Source organism: Haemorhous mexicanus, chromosome 1, assembly GCF_027477595.1.
Source record: "Haemorhous mexicanus isolate bHaeMex1 chromosome 1, bHaeMex1.pri, whole genome shotgun sequence".
NCBI lineage: Eukaryota > Metazoa > Chordata > Aves > Passeriformes > Fringillidae > Haemorhous > Haemorhous mexicanus.
Window position 1 is genome coordinate 5,912,367 of NC_082341.1, and position 12,450 is coordinate 5,924,816.

At 50.8% G+C, this 12,450-nt stretch overlaps 1 protein-coding gene across 1 annotated transcript in view; it reads right to left on the reverse strand.

Annotated features, from left to right (window-relative positions):
* ACVR2B (activin A receptor type 2B) overlaps window positions 1–9,055 on the reverse strand; it is a 101,243-nt gene extending 92,188 nt beyond the window's left edge. The window contains exon 1 of the mRNA XM_059839114.1: window positions 8,586–9,055. Within this exon, the coding sequence (XP_059695097.1) occupies window positions 8,586–8,637 (52 nt within the window). The 5' untranslated portion in view covers window positions 8,638–9,055. The remainder of the gene's footprint in view (window positions 1–8,585) is intronic.
* Window positions 9,056–12,450: the final 3,395 nt, after the last annotated feature.

Below are 12,450 nucleotides of genomic sequence, written 5' to 3' on the forward strand. Positions count from 1 at the left end.
ATTTCATAGCAGGGAACTATTCTAGGTGTGTCAGCACCAGTGCCTATTGCCCACCACAAAAACTCACTTTTTAGGAGCCAGCCAGCTGAGTGTTTTCCAGCACAACTGCAAAAGGCATTTGGAAAAATGCCTGACCCCAGGTGTAAGAATGTGCTTTAACAGAAGCTTTCCTATAAAACTAAAAGTGCCTGATAAGCTGTGGGTGCATGTGAAAGCAAAGGATTATGAGTTCAAACTTTTGTGCACCCCAGAGCTGCCCAATAGCTGCTGCTGGGCTGTAACTGGATACTCTCACCACAAAAACCCAAGGACAACTGAATTTCTCAGCCTGCAAATATACAGGGGAATTAGCATTCTTAACCCATTAATTACTCTCAGGAACTAAAGTGGCCAGACAAATCCCACTGTTCCAGTTGCCACACTGAGAGGAAATAAAACCCCAAACCATAAAAATTTGGAGAAAGAAGAGAGCTGGGAGCCTGGAGGTCTCATTGCCATGGCTCAGTCGTCCCAAGAGTGAAGACAAAGCCACCACCAGGATAACCACAAATCTGGACTTGGCTGAGCAGCTGCATCCCAAGTCAACTGCAGTTTCTGTCTGCTGAGTAAGGCACTCCTGGAAATCCATGTGGCAATGCACAGGTCTGAAGCAAAGCCAATGCCTTCTCATATTTGAGTGCCTACAAAGCTCACTGGCTCTTCCAAGGCCAGTGCCACAGCCTCCTCACAACTTTGCTATTGTAAAGCTCAGCTTGCTGCCTCAGAGAAAGGCCTGGACATCAACTGTGCAAAGCTCAAATTCCCTCTTTTCCCAGAAGAAGAAAATACCAGTAGCAAACAGAGCAACTGGAGAGGGGAGTTTGCAGACAGCTCAGCCAAACTGCAGCAACAGCCACCAGCCCTCAGAAGCAATCCAGAGACTGCAAAACATAAGAACAGCACTAAAAGGGCTTAAAAACCCTGCAATATTCTCATTTTCTGAAATACTTTTTAAAAAGTCACAAAAAGGACTTTTTGATTGAACATTTCTTCACTTCAGACCCATGGCTGCATTCCTCCCTCCCCAGGAGTTCAAAGCAGTCAGCAGAGGTAAATTATGTATAAGCAAAATATTCCTAAAAGCCAAATTTTAGAGGTTGCACCCGTTTCACAAGGCATTTTTAAATAGCTAAATGTCGAAGAAAAGAACAGTTAGCGACCTAGATTGACCATTTGATAGATCAGGCACAAATGGAGCTAACTTTATCCCTCTCATCCACTCAAAGGCTTATCATCTCACACCTTAGAGAAATAAATTAGGAAGAAGCATTGCATTAGCACTACTGGCACCACACAAAAAATTTCAAGTTCTGCTACCACGAAGAAAACAAGTTCTATAATGGGAAAAAGCTTTAAATAAGACAAAAAAATAATTAAAAAAAAAATGCAGAGGCAGTCACAGCACCTAAGACCCTACAGTATCAGCTACTATGGAATTTTTAAAATGACAGCCCTTGCTGTTGTGGTTTGGGAGTCATTCAGCACAGGTCTGGGATTTGGGGTTGGTCCAGAAAGTGCCAGACACACTCATTTCCCCCAGGTTTTGTTTATTTCTCTATGAAACTGACAGCAATACATTCCATTTCCAGCTTTACTGGAGGAGGATTAACTCAGCCCCTCTGCTCCCAGGAGCACCTTATTCTTCTCCCTCCATCACACAAAAGTACTTATTAGACATAAGAAGTCCAGTTCAAAATCCACATCTAAATTTGCCTGGGTATCCACTTCAGTGAAAATTAATGGAGCTCAGATTGTAAAGCACTGCATCTTTTCATGTGTTTTATTCTCCTTATTTAAAGAAGAGGCATTCATACACTATACATTACTATGAGACTCAGACAGGAGAAAAAAAACCCAAAATGATACCTCTGGTTTGATAAAATTACCAGAACATTCTATTTTTCCCAGCAAATTTAATTCCAGGTGGACAAAACAGGATAATGAGGTGGTCAGAGCACCAGCCATGGGCCCAAGAGGATGGAGAGCAAAGTCCTTGCCACTGACCTCAAGATCTCAGAGAAGTCACTCCCACCAGGGAATAACTGGTAAATTTTTATGTTCCCAGATGAAACACCCAGAGGTACAAGTTTCACTTCTAGAAAACACTTCCAAAGGTTTATTTCAGCTCCTTAATACACCCCAAACCCATGATGAAGGCAAAAAGGGGTGCTCCAGGCCCAGGCTGCCTCCTGCTCTGCAGCCAGGGCTGTGCCACCCTCTGTGCAGAGCTCCCCCAAAGTCCGAAACCGAATCTGGGGTGAAACACACACCGAGGTGGAAATCGTGGAATTATTGATGAGAAACTCATCATTCCCATTGGGCATTCACATCCTCCTCCAGCCAGGCACCAGCAGGCTGCTCCTTCCTCTGCATTTCTCTTTGCACACCTGTATGAGCCAGTCCCTGCTTGCAGGCAGCCCAACCTAAGAGAAAAGGATTTCTCCAAGACTAAAAATGCAGCAACCACCTCCAGCACAGCCATCAGAAGAAGAGAAATTTAAAAATCTCATAAAGTGGACAGAGCACACTTAGGTTTAAGCCAAATTTTACCCCAGAGAGAAACATTTCTTCATGCAGATTATTCTTTCAGTACAGGTACAAAACATTGGGTGTGACCTTGGCTGAGCCATTTCGTGATGCAGCAGGGAGCACTTGCAGACAGAATTTTCTCTCTCTTGGCCCCTCTGCTCAGGGTTTTTGGGGCAGGGACCTTCTCTCTACACAAACAGCATTTTGCAAAAAGAGGAGCAGTATTTTTCTGAGGCACATAGACACCAGCAACAGATTTTTTTTCTTAAGTAGCATGATGGACCAATGCCACATGCAATAACCTAATCAGAGTAAAAGATTCAAATACTGACAAAATAAAAGGCACTCGTGTGCTGGAGGGAAGCATGTTATTATTTTACAGTGTACACTGACAGTTGCTGCTCTTAACTTTTAGTTTGAATTGAAGCTATACCATAGTAAAGGAGGAAGATGACAGAGAGAAAATGACATGAAACTGGTGAAAAAGACCTACAGTTATATTCAAATCTAAGCATAAAATGTGCTGGGTCTGCAAAACAGAGTGTTTCAGAGAAGTAAATTTTTAATTTACTTCTTTGCCCCTCTGACTTCAGTGGCTCCGAGAAACCTTACAAAGAAAACTGGGGGGGACTGATGTATATTTTTTTAATATACCTTAAAGGAACAAATGACTAATGACATACAAAATTATTTCAGAATGAAGTAATAATGAAGAGAAGAGATTAGACATTAGTTGATCCTCAATGGTTAATGGAGGGGAAAGGGAAGGGGAAGAGTAGAGCTTATACTGGTGAATACTTTGGCCACAAACACCTCTCTTAAACACATCCAATTTCACTGATGTGAAAATCTCCACATGAAGGAACAGGCGAAAAAGAGCTTAAGTGGGAACAGGGTGCAGAATGCCAAGTGCTACACTGAATAATTCAGATCCAGGCAATGCTATTGGCCAGGCAGGAAAATCACACTCCCCTGCTAGTTTTAAAATCAAAGGCCAAGGAGGGATAAAAGAGAAAGACAACACCTCTTTAAAGCAGAGATTACACTCCGTGGTTCCCATTTCCCAAGTTCCCACAACGTTTTGTTGCAGGGAGAGCGCTGGAGCGCGGGTGCTGTGGTGGTGCCAAGGCACAGCACCTCAGTGCCCACCTCAGTGCCCACCTCCCTGCCCATCGAGGGACCTGGGAAATTCAGCCACCTGCCTCGGTGACACCGCTCCTCCAGCCCATTTAGCAAGAAAATGTGAATTCTGCAGCAGGCACCGACCAACCCTGGCTTCCCAAGCTGCCTCCATGAGACTTTCTCAGTGCACAAGCACTTCTCCAGTTGCCTGAGGGCACAACCCCATCAGGACTTTCATTTGGGTCTAGATCACTGTTCAGCTCTAGAAGGTTCTCTCCCCTACCTGCACCCTTCCCAAATTTCAGCCACACTTCTCCAGTGCCAGCAGACAGGGCTGGACACACGGATTTCCAGGCAAGGGCTGGGAGTGACCATAAGGAGACATCAGAGCATCAGCATCCTTCCTTGCCTGGGCCCTGCAGAGCCAGAAGCTGGGGGTGAGCAAGACACTTTCACAACTTTTAGACCACCGTCCTGGGTGTGTCTGATAGAAAGGTCATTTCTATTAACATTTCATGGGGCTTGAAAGGTCCTGTGCTCCTAAAAATCCCATTTAATTCTGACTTTTCCAGTGCAGCACCACAAAGTCAACTACTTTAACACTAAATTTTCGAAATGTTTCTAAAAGCAGGTCCTGGAATATGACAGCCAAAACACCTCCTGCTACAAGGCCCCAAACATGGAGTAACTTTGACTTCTAGTTATTTTATTTTAAAGGTGTCATGGCTTTCTAGGAACAGGCAACTTTGCCTTTGGGCAGAGCACACAAACACAGCCCTGACAGGTGCTCAGCCTCAAAAAATCTCTGCCATCCACCTCCTTCACCCTTGATAAACAAAGATAAGCATCCCTTGGTTCCTTTTACACCTGCAACACTTCTGCAGGAGGACCCATGCCATGGAGAGCACAGCAGCAGGACTCCTGGGCCAGTCCCATCATTCCATCACCAACATTTCAAAAGATGCTCTCTTCCATCTCAACCTGAGCCCTGGAGAAGCCAGGGAGCCCTCCTAGGCTGATCTGCCAAGCGAGGAGTGTGTGCATGGGGAAGGGGGAGAACAGTGGGAGGGAGAGAGGAGAACAAAAACAACAACAAAACAGAAAAGAAAAGAAAAAAGGGGGGGGGGTGGGGGGGAAGAAAAAACAGTGAGGTTGGCCTGCTTCTTTCTTCTCTATCATCTATTCACTGTCAGCAGGGGAGGTCCACAACTGTTGCGTCACACGGAGCACAAAAAAGCCTGACAAGCGTGTTTGAGCTGATGGAGAGCAGAGTGGACAGGAGGCTGCTGACAGCTCCGCGCCGGGACTGCGAGCCCTCGGCTTTAATTGGCTGCTCCTTCCCATCGCATCCAGCGGGCAGGAGCCGCACAGCCCGCACGGGCTGCTCAAAGGCACCAGCAATGGCAGAAATTCCAGCCTGTAAATACTTTAGTTAACTCCCCAGCTCGGCTTAGACCCTCACTCTGGTGCAGGGATCCGGGATTTTTAATGCTGCTTGTCCACAGGAGCCAAAGGGAAGATGCAGGAGATGCTTCGAAATGGAAAGGGGGGGAGAAGGGGGGAGCTAAACCACAGGTTGTGCAGGACCTGGAGAGGTGTTTATAAATAATGTCACTAAAAATAATGCACTGATCACTGGCATCTCTAACACAGCATTTTCTTCTCCACAGAACTCTGACAGTGGTTCTGTCGGTGGTATAATTATCTAGATTTGATAGCGGATTTAAAAAAATATATATCCCAAACACCTGTTCAAGAGTTTTGTGTTTTTAAAGGCCATTGCCATTAACCTTGGGCCAGGCACTTCATTGTGTTTAATTAGCAAGCTAATGAAGCCAGTTTTATTCCCTTTCTCAAGCACAAGAGGATAAATACAAGACAGTGAAAGAGGAGACCAGATCCGTTTGCAGCACAGTTCATTGCTGCGTGGCATTACTTAAACTTGCACCGAAATAAAAGTAATGTAATGGCTTGGAAAACATGTTAGCAATGCATTCTGCAAGACAAATCCTTTTACACCTTCTGTATTTTCTCAAGCTCATCGATTAAAACATGATTTCTGAACATTTGGGCTGCAGAGAATTTGCAAACAAAGGGCTAAAAATAAACATAATGTTTTCCTCAATGAATCCTCAATATTCCAAAAAACTAAGCGTAACAGATTTTTTTTTTTTTTTTTTAAAGAACAGCAGCCCGTGCTTGCTTTGTTACATCCAGCCAAGGTAGAGATGAGAAGCATCAACAATGGAGGTTAAGTGATTTTCAAAAAGCCCACCACTTTCACAGAGCCCTAACATGTACACACACAAAAGGCATACTTAGAGCAAAGCCCAGTGCTCTGAATCCCAGCAACACATTCCAACTTTGGGTATCTCAGCTTGTTTTTCTCTTTTTTTTTTTTTTTTTTTTTTAACTGAACAGCTTTAGGAAAAACTGGACAATAACGATCACGTTGATAAATACTCATAAATAGCACAAGAGAGGCAGAAAGGCTTTAAAAGAAGGGAGGGATTTACAGAATGGCTAATGCACTGATTTAATGATTCAAAAGGACCTTTCCGAATAAACAGAATTATATTCATTTTCTGGGGTTTTTTAATTGTATTTTCAGGGGGGGTGAGGAAAAATTCAGCATAGGCATGCCCTGTCAGATTATCTTTTTCATAACATGATACATTTAAGAAGATTTCAGGGTGTTTTTTTTTTTTTAAAGCAATTGCCTTTTTCCCCCCTCCAACTTAGATTTCAGTCACTCTGTGCACACAGCCATAGGATCAGGTTAAATACCAAAACCAAACCAAACAAAAACCCAACGCCATACCCAAAAACAAAACCAAAAAAAAAAAAAATCCGGAAGCCATCTCTTTTATTGAATCACCCGAGATAAAAGGATTCCAAGATATATGGAAAGAAAATACATTGACCATAAATCTCCTTTATGCACATAATAGAATTTTCCAGCCAGGAGAGCTGTTGTGATGATAGCAAAGCCGAGCACCAGGAATGCTGCTGGCACACACACAACCCCCCCGCCCCCCCCGCCTGCTCCTTCCAAAATACCTGCTCTCCTCAGCACTGCTATGTAAATACAAACCCGCACAACCCCCTTCCCAACACATGGAAACAAAGCTGCGTACAAGTGTCCCAGCCATCAGATAAAAAAGCGAGAGCTGGCTTTGCTCACTAAGAAATTAAATTTTCTCTCTTTTTTTTTTTTTTAATTTTTATTGTCCGCTCCCCTTTTTATTGCCACTCGCACGCACTTTCGGTGTGACTTAAAAAAAAAATAACGAAGCGCTGGCACCGCGGGTAATGGCAGAGGCAGGCGGTGGCAGCGCATATTTAATGGGCACTCGGAACAAAGGAAGCCCGGCTGCAGGAGCGCCCCGGGGCCGGCTCCGCGCCCGCTCCCCCCGCGGCCCCGCCGGGCAGCGCCTTCCCCGGGCCGGGGGACCCGGACCCGGGCCCGCACAGGCGGGGAAACCCCCCCTGGCCCCCACCCGTACAATGGGTGATGGCAAAGCCGCCGGGAACTCCCCGGCTGCCCATCGCGGAGCGGGCACGGCTGCAGCATCGCTGCCTCCCGCACCCTGCCCCCGGGAACCCCCCGGCCACAAACAGCCCCCTCCCGGCCCCGGACCCCTCCCGCGTCCCCCCAGCCCCCGGCCGGGAGATGGAAGGGACGTAACAAGTCACTGCCCAGAGCCGGGGTGGGGGGCTCAGCCCCGGGGGGGTCGTGGTGACCAGGCAAGGGGGGGGGAAGGCAAAATTGCTGCCGCACCGGTTTCTCCTAAGGAGAATGCAGCAATAATAAAAAAGAATAGGGGAAATAATAACAATAATATAAGGAATAATTAAAACAAGGAGGGAAAGTGGGGAGCGCGGGGATTTCCAGCATGCCCGCCTTTTCAGGTGCTGGGGGCAGCACAGCGGGGCTGACCGCTCCCGCCTCCCCGAGGGCTGCGGGATGGGGCACCCCATGGAGACCCCTCCCCGCGTCCCCAAGCGCTGCCCGGTGTCCCCTCCAACTCCCCCGCCCCTGCTCGGGCTTTGGGCGAACTTCCACCCGCGTTCCCGGGCACGACGCGCACCCCGCAGGTTGGAGATGAAGTTTGTAGCCCATGTCCGTAAAATAAATGGGATGAAGAAGATTCAAAATAAACACCCTCCTCCGCCGCAGAAGCCTCCTCCGGAGGGATGCTCCCCAGGCGCCCCCCGCCGCACACACCCCCTTTTTCCCAACTTTCTCCCGACTCCCCGCGGAGCCAGGCAGCCCCAATAGGCTCGTTCCGTGCTAACCCTACGGGACCGCGGCGTCCCGGGGGGGAAAGGGGAACCGGGGGGGTCCCTTCGGGGTGGAGGGGGGGTCCCCCACACCCCCCCCGAGTTACACAACCGCAGCCCGGCAGGAGCGGAGCGCACACATGGCCACTACCTGAGAGACCCCGCACCATTCCGGAGCGACCCCAGGTCTCCTCCCGCTGCTCCAAACTTGTCCCCCCCCCGCAACATCCTCGGCTTCTCCCCCACGCCCCCGCCCAGAAGTAAATGCCCATTTTTGCAAAGTTTCCTCGAGATCGCGCCGTGTTTACATTGCCATAAATTCCCACAGGCTGCCTGGAGGGAACAAAAAGCAGCACGGGAAGGCTCGTCCTGCGAGCCGGGAGAAAACGGAGAGGGAGGGAGAGGGAGTGACAAGAAAAAAAATACAATAATAATAATAACAATAAAGGAAACGAAGCCGATGCAGCGGTGGGGGGATTCCCCAGCTCGGGTGCTCTGCTTCGGAGGGTGCTGGAGGGTGGCTGCAAATAACCGCACGGCCCATTCAATTCTGCATTTGGAGACGCGACCGAGAGCCCGAGCGGGAGGTAAACACGCCGAAAGGCTCTTACCTGCACAGAAAGTTCCCCAGAGCACGGCGAAAGTCAGCCACGAAGCAAACATAGTCCTTTACTTTTTTTCTTTTCCTCGCGTGCACCTCTACCCCAAGGGAAACAAAAATAAAAATAAAAAGATCGAGCGCGTGAAAAGAGGCGGGGGGGAGAAGCGCGGCTCTGCCTTCCCTCTCGCTCTCAAAAAGAAAAAAAAAAGAAGAAAAAAATCTTGGGGGTAGGGGGTGGGAAAAAAAAAAGAAAAAAAAAACACAACAACAACAAGAAAATCGGATTTAATTCCTTCGCAGTTGCAAAATTTATCCAGTGGAGACGAACAGACCCGGACGGTTCGACCTGCTCCTGCCCGGCCCCACCGTTCGCTCCCAGCTTTCCAAGAGTTTCTTTCCCTGGGCTTTTGTGCTGGGAGCGCGGCGTGCACCACACACCGACTCCCCCTCCTCCTCCTCCTCCTCCTCCTCTTCCCCTTCCCCCTCCTCCTCCTCCTCCTCCCAACCCAGCCCCTCCGGCTCCCCCAGCAGCGAGGGGCGAGCGCGCACACGCCCCCCACCCCCCCCGCGCGGTTCCCGCGCAATGCCCGCGCAGCCGCGCGCGGGTTGCGCGCTCCCCCCGTTCCCCCGCGCACACGCGCGCATCCCCCCCCCCTTCCTCCTCCTCCTCCTCCTCCTCCTCCTCCTCCTCCTCGCCGCGCAACCCACGCGCGCTCCCCGCGCTGGCAGCGAGCGAGGCGGCGGCGGCGGCAGCGGGACCGTGCGCGGATTGTACGGACCCCGCATCGCGGGAGGCTGCGGAGCGGCAGGCAAGGGCCGGCGGAGGGGGCGCGGGGCCGCCGCGGGGTCCGGAGGAGGAGGAGGAGGAGGAGGAGGAGGAGGAAGAGGCGGCGGGGGGCCGCGGCATCGCGGGGCTGCGCGGGGCGGCGGGCGCGGGGGCGCGGCGGGAGGTGCCATGTGCAGGATGGGGAGGAGGGAGAGGGAAATTAAAAAAAACCCACAACGTGGAGGAGGAAGGCAAAGGGAGGATTGATGGAGTTTGGGGTTTTGTTGTTGTTGTTGTTGTTTTGGGGTTTTGTTTTAATAATTAAAAAAAAAAAAAAAAACTGAACCGCGTCCAAAATGGCTTCTAAAAAAAGGGAGAAGCCAGCGCGGAGCCAGCGGGGAAACCCGGATGTTGGATACAAAGGGGCTGGAGGGGGCGGTGCGGCGCGGGGGCTCCGCGGGCGCTGAGTGGGGAGCGGCGCTGCCCGTCACGGCCGCGCCCGCGGGGAGCCCCGGCTGGAGAGGGGCAGGGACAGGGGCACGGCGAGGGTGGGGATGGGCAGGGACAGGGGCAGGGGGCTGCCGAGGGTGTGCATGGATATGGGCAGGTTTAGGGGCAGGGGGCTGGAGAGGGTGTGTTTGGATATGGGCAGGTTTAGGGGCAGGGTGCTGCCGAGGGTGTGTGTGCAAATGAGCGGGTTTAGGAGCCTAAGGGGGCAGAAGAGATGTGTGTGGATATGAGCAGGTTTAGGGGCAGGGGGCTGTGGAGGAGAGGTTTAGGGGCATAAGGGGGCAAAGGATATCAGTGTGGATATGGGCAGGTTTAGGAGCAGGGGCCGCAGGGGGTGTCCATGAATATGGACAGGTTTAGGATCAGGGAGCTGCAGAGAGTGTTTGTGGATATGGGCAGGTTTGGGGCATAAGGGGGCAGAGGAGATGAGTGTGGATATGGGCAGGTTTAGGGGCAGGGAGCTGTGGAGGAGAGGTTTAGGGGCATAAGGGGGCAAAGGATATCAGTGTGGATATGGGCAGGTTTAGGAGCAGGGGCCGCAGAGGGTGTCCATGAATATGGACAGGTTTAGGATCAGGGAGCTGCAGAGAGTGTTTGTGGATATGGGCAGGTTTGGGGCATAAGGGGGCAGAGGAGATATGGGTGGATATGTGGACATGGGCATGTTTAGGGGCAGAGGGCTGCGGAGGAGAGATTTAGGGGCAGAGGGTAGGAGTGAAGATTTAGGGGCATAGCAAAGAGGTGTGTATGGAGAGGGGCAGAAGGTGGGAGTGCAGAGTTAGGGGGCAGAGGGGTGTGTGTGGATAGAGGAAGGGCACTGCCGGGGGGAGGACTGGGAGAGGATGTAGGGGCAGGAACTGGAGGGAGAGGTTTAGGGGAAAAGTGTGCACAGGGTGTGTATGGATAAGGGCAGGTTTAGGAACAGAGGGTTGTGGGGGGATGGAGGTTTAAGGGCAGAAGGTGGCTGAGGGGATGTGTGCATGCAGCAGTTTTAGGGGCAGGGGCTGGAAGTGGAGATTTAGGCACAGGGGATTGGGGATGGAGATTTAGGGCCAGAAGGTGGCAGAGAGTGTGTGTGGATAGGGGCAGGTTTAGGGGCATGGGGTGGCAGGAAGAGACTGCGGGGCAGGGAGTGGGGAAAATGCAAATGGGGCAGGGGATAGTGGAGCAGACTGGTGGGAGAAGCTTGGGGGTGGAAAATTTAGGGACAGGGCAAGGTGGAGGATATGTGTGGTTAGGGGCAGGTTTGCAGAGAGGGTGCTGTGGGGAAATGTTTAGGGGAAAGGGGAGATTTAGAGATAGAACTTGGCAGTGTGGATAGATGGCAGGTTTAGGGGCAAGGGGCTGCAGGGGGGAGGTTCAGGAGAAGGGAGATTTAGGGGTAGGGGCCAGTTTTAGGGGCAATGTCTGGAGAGGAAAAGTTAGGAGAAGAGGGTGGTGGAAGCTGTGTGTCGATGGAGCAGGTTATGGGGCAGGGATGGCTTAGGGGGTTTAGGGGCAGGGGTTGCAGGAAGTGCAAATAGGGCAGGGACTGGTGGAGGGAGCTGGGGAGTGAGATTTAGGGAAGTGGATCAGGCCAGGGGGTGGCAGAGAGTGTGTGTGGATAGGGACAGGGGACTGTGGTGAGATTTAGGGGCAGGAGGCTGCAGGGGGCAGGTTTAGGGGCAGGGGCTGGCAGGGCAGAAGGTTTAGGGACAGGGAATTCATGGGGGCATTAGGAGTAGGGAGTGGGAGGAGTACAAACGGGCAGGGGGTGGCAAAAGGGGGCTGGGGGGGAGGTTTTAAGGGCAGGGGTGGCTGGGGGGGATTGGGGTCAGGGAATGGTGGAGGGCAGGGCTGTGGATGGGGTGGAGGGTGGGGTAGCATGGGGCAAAGCCATCTCATTGTCTTGGAGAAGTTCTCTGGCTCCTTGCCTTCCCAGCAGAGAGGGCAGCACAGCCCCCACCAGGGCCAGGAATAAACAATGTCCTTGCAGAAAAAACAATCCTCCTCTTCCAGGCAGTGGGAATGTGTGCTCCCTGCTTGTGTCCTGAAGCCCCCTACACCCCAAAAGCCCCTTGACCCCAAGATCCAGCAGGAGCAATGGCTCAGTGCCAGTGTCCAGGCTCCCCAGGGCAGAAGGGAAACCCCAGCAGAATCCATTTTCAGGCCATTTCAGGGTCAATAAGGTTTTCTCCATTGCCAGGATTACAGGAATTGAACACTCTCCACAATTGTATTTTAATTCTAACTAAATAATATGGCTATAGGGAGCAGCAAAGGAATCTTAAGGGGAAGGAGGAGAAAGGGGGAGATGCTAAGTCAGGTCATTCTCAAGACTTTGGGTCTGTGAGGTCCACTGACTCATCAGAGAGAGGAATGTGGCATGGATGGGTGCTGTGCACAGCAGTGAATCGCAGGTCAGCTCCCTCAAATTTGTCCACTGGGGACTAAGGCTGAAAATATTCCTAAACTCATTTTCTTTTTCCTCCGGAGGGAGATAAGAGTAAACATGAATCATTCCTCTAAAAGTTTGAAAAGCATTTTGTTCCAAGAAGAAATATGTAATTTTTTTTCTTCTTCTTCTTACAGTAACAAGTTCACAGAAAACTTCAGGAGG